Source organism: Natrix helvetica, assembly GCF_964273705.1.
Source record: "Natrix helvetica genome assembly, chromosome: 7".
Classification (NCBI taxonomy): domain Eukaryota; kingdom Metazoa; phylum Chordata; class Lepidosauria; order Squamata; family Natricidae; genus Natrix; species Natrix helvetica.
In genome coordinates, this window is record NC_138558.1 from 69,943,397 (window position 1) to 69,950,670 (window position 7,274).

At 41.9% G+C, this 7,274-nt stretch overlaps 1 protein-coding gene across 1 annotated transcript in view; it reads left to right on the forward strand.

Annotated features, from left to right (window-relative positions):
* Positions 1-6,316, forward strand: part of PCDH7 (protocadherin 7) — a gene marked incomplete at both ends in the record, with an annotated part of 312,585 nt that extends 306,269 nt beyond the window's left edge. Inside the window, 2 exons of the mRNA XM_081959719.1 lie at positions 5,168-5,360; positions 6,300-6,316. Of these exons, the coding sequence (XP_081815845.1) occupies positions 5,168-5,360; positions 6,300-6,316 (210 nt within the window). The remainder of the gene's footprint in view (positions 1-5,167; positions 5,361-6,299) is intronic.
* Between the last annotated feature and the right edge of the window lie 958 nt (positions 6,317-7,274).

Below are 7,274 nucleotides of genomic sequence, written 5' to 3' on the forward strand. Positions count from 1 at the left end.
TGTCTAGCATCGTTCAGGACTTTATTCACATAAGATTTATACAATTTCCATCGTCTGAAATCTGTGACAGCTTTAATCCCAGACCCTGGAAAAAAAACGCACACACTTCTCTTTGTGTTATTTTAACACATCAACCAGCTGTTTCATGGATCCCTCCAGCTGCACCTGTGGGTGATGGGAAGACATGAAGTTTGAATGTCTGGGAGGGACGGCATAACATATGTGATATATTTGAAAAAAGAGGATGCGTTTTGAAGGATTTCCATTGCGGCTTAGACAATAAAGTTGTCCAAACCCATGAGACAACTCTTAGGGCACTTCAGATATCACACCAATGAAAGAGAATAACAGAGTTTTAAAGAACCTTGGAGGTCTTCTAGTCCAACCCCCTGCTCAGGCAAGAAACCCTATACCTGTGATGGCAAACCTATGGAACGCCTGCCACAGGTGGCACATAGAGCCATATCTGAGGGCAAACCTGTTTTCACCCTCCCCAGGCTTCAGGAAAGCCTCCGGAGTCTGTGGATGGCGAACAACAGGTGCAACAGGCCTACCGGAAGTTCAGAAACAAACTTCTGGTTTACCAATTGGGCCATTTCCCCCCCCCCTAAAGCCTGGGGAGGGCGAAAAATTGGACCAATGGGCCTACCAGAAGTTTGAAGGCTTCAGTAAGGCCTGTGTGCGTGTGTGTGTGTGTGTGTGTGTGTGTGTGTGTGTGAAGCACATGGGGGTTGTGCACACATGCGTGGAGAGGAGGGCATTGCATTATGGGTGTGGGCACACACCAGTGGTGGGTTTCAAAAAATTTTAGAACCTCTTCTGTAGGTGTGGCCTGCTTTGTGGGAGTGGCTTGCTGGCCATATGACTGGGTGGGAGTGGCTTGGCAGTCATGTGACCAGGTGGGAGTGGCCAACTTGTAAAATGTGGTGAAACTCACTTAACAACACTCTTGCTTAGCAACCAAAATGTTGGCTCAGAAACTCTGGCATTTGAAGCATGCAAGTCTTAAAGCTGTCAAGTTACAAGACCTTTGCACACCTAACCCTTTAGAAAAAAAAACCCAGAGGTGTTCAAACTTGACAGCTTTAAGACTTGTGGACTTCAACTCCCAGAATTCCTCCTCCAGTCATGTTGGCTCAGGAACTCTGGCATTGAAGTGTGCAAGTCTTAAAGCTGTCAAGTGACAAGACCCTTGCACCCCTAACCCTTTAGGGGAAAAACACCAGGGGTGTTCAAAGTTGACAGCTTTAAGACTTGTGGACTTCAACTCCCAGAATTCCTCCTCTCGCTCTTCATCTTGGTGATGTGCAGATGGGCGGGGGGAGCAAGCTGGAACCGGTTCTAAACAGTATGGCAGATTTGTGGAACCTCTTCTATAGAAGAGGTTAGAACTGGCAGGAACCCACCCCTGGCACACACATACGTGGTATTGTGCATGCCCTTTTGGCACCCGAGCAGAAAAACATTTGCCATCACTGCCCTATACCATTTCAGACAAACAGTTGCCCAATCTCTTCTTAAAAACTTCCAGCATTCACAACTTCTGGAGGCAAGTTGTTCCACTGATTAATTGTTCTCACTGTCAGGAAATTTCTCCTTAGTTCCAAGTTGCGTCTCTCTTTGATGAGTTTCTATCCATTGCTTCTTGCTAAAGATTGCTAACAAACCACCCAAGAAGCATCTGCTCTTTAGGGCAGGAGTAGAGATTCTGTTGTGATTGCATTACATCTCTTGGCATCCATGAGTATGACTCATGAACAGTGGGCTGGAATTAAAATCCAAAGATATCCACACCATCACAATCCTTGAGTGACATTCATAGAAAATTTGACTGCCAGAATTCCAAATAGCATCCAAAATTAAATCAGAGTCCGAGGAAAAGCATTGCTCAAAGTTCCAATTTATTAAGAGAGCCATGTTGGCACAACTGGGAAAACCCGAATGTGAAAGCTTCCTGGTTTTCCCCACCCAGTTGGAAATTCAAGATCTTGCCCCCCCACACACAGGTCCATCACATGGTCCAATTTCCCACTGCCAGCTGGCAGTTTCCACCCATCCAGTTCCAGTCAGGTGCAGAGGTGCAAAGACAAAGGATGACCTTGGCTTTCTAGAAAGAATTTTGTTATGGTTACATATCATCTAACTCCATACAATCTCCCCTCCCATTTTCCCACAATAGAAAATGCCATAGTAGAATAATAGAAAGTGTTGCAGGCCAAAGATCCAAAAGAAAAGATGGCTGCAGGCCTGACGTAGACAGAATGAATGGAATGACTGGCTCATGTTATTCCTTTCATTTCCAAGGAGTTGGAAAACACAGTGGGCACCTAAAGATAATCCTCGACTTACGGCCGTTCACTTCACAATCATTTCTGTTGTGGGAAAATGTGACTTACAAACCAGTTATGATTGTGGCACCACCTCTGCAATACACATGTTTGTGATTTGCATGCTTGGCAAGTGGCTCACACATGTATAAAAGTTGCAGCATCCTATAGTCACATAATCAAGATTTGTGGACATAGCACCTATCCTCTGGAATATTCTATATCCAGGGTGAAATCTGCCACTCCTTCCTATCCTTCCATAAGAACTCGAAGGCCTGGCTCTAGTGATTGGCCCTGGGACACAATGGGGGCATTCAATTCTGGAGGGGCTACAGGTAATCCTCAATTTACGACCACAATTGAGCCCCAGATTTCTGTTGCTAAGTGAGCCATTTGTTCAACGGGTTTTGCCTCTTTTTACGACCTTTCTTGCCACAGTTAGCACTTATATACTGCTTCACAGTTCTTTTACAGCCCTCTCTAAGCGGTTTTAGCCTATTGCCCCCAACAATCTGGGTCCTCATTCTGCGATAAGGCAGAAGTAGCCGGCAGTGCCGCGTTCTAACCACAGGGCCACCATGGCTGTTAAGTGAAGCAGTGCGGTTGTTAAGTGAATCAGGCTTCCCCCTTGACTTTGCTTGTCGGAAAGTCCCAAAAGGAGATCACATGACGCCGGGATGCTGCAACCGTCATAAATATGAATTTTGATTGTATGGCCATGCAGATGCTGCAATGCTCATAAGTGTGAAAAACAGGTCAAGGTTCACTTTTTTCAGTGTCGTTGTAACTTTGAATGATCACTAAACAAACTGTTGTAAGTTGAGGACTACCTGTAAAGACTACCTCCCTGCCCCAACATTCCCTGCTTCCCTTCACCCTTCTGTTATTCTTGTATTACTGTATTTTCATCATTTATTTTTTAGTCTTGCTATTTTGCTACTGTTATGTTTATACTTCTTTTTATTGCTCTGTTTTTACTCTCATAAGCAGCTTAGAATAGCCCACAAAGAGATAGGCAGCAAATAAATTTAACAAATAAAATAAAGCACACATAGATAGATGATAGATGGATGGATGGATGGATAGAGAGAGACAGACAGACAGACAGACAGACAGACAGATAGACAGATACAGATAGACAGAGAGAGAGACACACACACACAAAGAGAGACAGAAATAGATATAGAGATAGAGATATGCATATATTTATACTTTTATACAGCCACCCATCTCATCATCATAACTCTAGGGAGCTCACATCAACAACAGTAAATGCTCAATTGGCAACTGGCAAGGAACTGGAATTAAGGACAGATTTCCTAACAGTGTCCCAAGGGTGATTTTTCAAGAGGCACCTAGACTTTCTGATTTTTTTTGAAGACATTTCACTTCTCATCCAAGAAGCTTCTTCAGCTCTGGCTGGATGGTGGGGAATGGAAGAATTTATATTCCTTGCAGACAGTTGGTCATTTTTGTTGTTTTCAGAGAGTCGTTGAGGCCACTTGGTGATTTGTCTGTTTCCTCAGGGTCACCTGAATAATGCAAATGGGTATGGAGCCTTCTTGGAACTGTTGAAAGGGGTTGTGTTGTAGACTGGAGATAGACGATATCCTTCCCCCGCTTTGAGAGAGGGCAATTTTGATAGAGATGACCTCTTTGACCCCTCTTTCAAACCAGCGGTCCTCCCTGTCCAAAATGTGGACTTTGTTGTCTTCAAAAGAGTGTCATCTATCTGCAGTCTATAACACAGAACTTTTTAACAGTTCCAAAACTGTTCCTTAAAAATTCTTAAATGTCCCCTGGCATTTTGAGAAAACCGAATGGAGTCAGTTGCTCTTGAGCTGTTAAGCATCCAACCTTCAGTACACACATACACACACAGACACACACACACGCTTTGCAAATCTGTAAAAATTTGCAAAATTGCTCAAAATGCCAATGCAGATGTATGTACCGTATTTTGTGGAGTATAAGACACTCCGAAGTATAAGACGCACCTAGCTTTTGGGGAGGAAAACAAGGGGGGGGGGGAAATCTGCCTCTACCTCCCAGCAATTTGCCTCCTTGAAACAAACAGCAAACAGTACAGACAATATACACTTTTTGTAGTGTTACATTTCAGACTATACTTGTACAGATTCTGTTAAAATTGATGTGACTTTCTGGAAGTATAGTTATTCTCTGCTATTTAAAAGAAGATACAATAGCACTGGGCCTGTTCTGATCAAGTATTTATTTTAAAAAGCTTCTTCATTTTGTTAAGCTGTCTAGAACAATAATAAAGCAGACTTTTTAAAAGTAAGTCTAAAATTTGAACATTCTATAGGCATTTATAGTTATTGACTTACTTCCTTGCAGCAAACAGTCTGATTAGCATAAGACAAAAATCTGCCTCTGCCTCCCACCAATTTGCCTCCATGCAGCAAAGTTTCACTTTCAATTTCAGCTGTTTCAGGCTGCAGGGATTGCCATAGCGTATTGCCGCCTCCGCAAGCTCCATTTTCCCCATTTTCTCCAAGGTGGTAAATTGCTGGGAGGCAAAGGGTGTGGGGGCCAGTGGGTGGATTGGAAACATTCAATGTATAAGACACACCCAAATTTTAACCCTCTTTTAGGGGGTAAAAAGGTGTGTCTTATACTCTGAAAAATACAGTACATCATTGACATTCTACTAACCACAGTTCGTAGCTGTTATAAGTTTCTACAGTGGGGGCTCAACTGTGTTTGACAAGAGGCATTTTTTTTAAAAAAAATAAGTAAATAAATAATAGAAATGATTAAGAGTGGCGTTCTCCAAGACCTTACTTTTCAAGTGACATCCAGAATCTTTTCTCTTGCAGCCGTTCCGTAGAGTGACGTTTTCAGTTGTGAGTCAGCCTCAAGACCCACATCAAGGGTCTTTGCAGAGTTGCTATGACAGCGGTCTGGAGGAATCTGAAACGCCAAGCAGTAAGAGTTCTTCAGGCCCAAGGCTGGGTGCCCTTCCACTCCCAGAGGACAACTACGAAAGGACAACGCCGGATGGCAGTGTTGGTGAGGCAGAGCATATGGAAAATGGTAGGGGCAAACACAACACTCACAACACTCCAATTTGCAGTAGGGAGCCCCATGTCCAGTAGACTTGGCAAGAGGTCAGTTGGAAGAAAATGGGGGAAGGACGTTGACTGAGAATTTCAATTGATCTGATGCTCCCAATGGGAGGCTTTACTGAGCCCCATTGATGTCTTGATCGGCCCGTATAAAGTTAGATTTTAAGCCCTTTCCACTCGAGTTTGGACTTGCTGGATGGAAAGGTAGAATCTTAAATTAAACCAGTACCACTGCTACTAATAATGACTTCAGTGATGCGTACCTAGACATCTGCACACAATTTTCACTGGGTTGGGGCAGGCTTCATTTATGACTGCATTAACTGACAACAGTGGGGGGGGGATCAGTTAAAAGAATTAAAACAGCATTCTTTTAAAGCTAGAAAAATAAATCAATATATAACCTAGTTCAAAACAAAACTAAACTGAAGAGAGGATCTATTTCCTTTAAATATATATATAGCCATATACCTTTTTTTTTTGCTATTATAATTCTCTTAATCATCATTATGTTAAAGATGTCCAGGGTTAGCTAGAAGGAAATAATTGTCCTTCAAAGATTATTGTGTATGAGCTCCCTATGAACCCACAAGATAAGTTATCTACACATACTGATTAACGTGCATGTGATATGGGGTGAATTCAATGGATTCAGGGTTTTAAATGGAACCCAGAATCCCAGAATGAAGCATTAATGTGCTTCCTCATTAATGTGTTCAGTTGTCTTTGGGAAACCCAATGACAAAGATGTACACCTCAGTCACAATGGCCAAAGCGTTCATTCCCTTTGTCGTAAAACAGTCTTAATCGTGCCAGATTCCTTGAATGCTGAATTTTTTAAAAAGAATGACAAGTGTCCAGCTTTATTTTCGCCCTTTTGCAGCTGTTGCAGAAGGGTAAAAAAAAAAAAAGGGGGGGGGGAAATCAGAACATCTCATTTCAAACCCGAGATTATTGATCTCAGGAACAAAATTGCAATATTTTTGCCTGTACTGTATTTCTTCTTCTTCTTTTTATTTTCTAGAACAAAAAAAGCTTTTCTTGGAATCTTGCATCATTTGGGGTTGGGGGTAGAGGAAAGATTTGGTACTTAAAATGAAATGCAGCATAACATCATTTTTAAAATTTGCCATTTGCTTTCTGGTGCATTTTTAACAGTTCACTTCTATACGAGTCTATTCTTGTCTCCCCCCCTCCCTCAGTCCTACCCCCCCCCCCTTTCCTTGACCTGAAATTTTCTGAATTAAATTACGATGAATTTTATTTCGGTAGCAGCTATAGAAGCTATTAAAAGACAACATGTAGGGAAATTATAACAAATGAAATGAGCGTGTAAATGAGAAAATTGTTGAGGCTGCAGAATTAGATTGTTTTGCTTTCCTTTGGAGAAGTTTCTATCACTAGTTAATGGGTTGATTAATTAGGTCTGAAAGGAATGGGATTCAGCCGGTTTGGACCAGTTGAGGCAAAGCATGCGAGCACCAAACCAGTTGTTAAACTGTCGGACTCCCACCACTGAATAGACCCATCAATGAAATCATAACAACATTTGAGAGAGGATAGGGGGAAAATCTTTAATATTTGGATGAAAAATATCCTTTCCTCAGTAAACACATAAGAAAATTTTGCCTGTTTTCTTGGGTTTTTATTACTTCACTAATTGGTGATGGAATTGTTGTTGGGATGCCAGTTTGAAAAGAAGGGAAAATAAACCTCCCAGTTCAGTTAGTAACATGGGATTTGTAGGAGAGTTGAAAGACTAAATTCAAGATTAAATCAGTCTTTTCGGTAATGCTTTGTAATGCCTCATAGTTATAGTGTTTATAACTTTTTATGATCTGTTAATGACTCAGCCCTG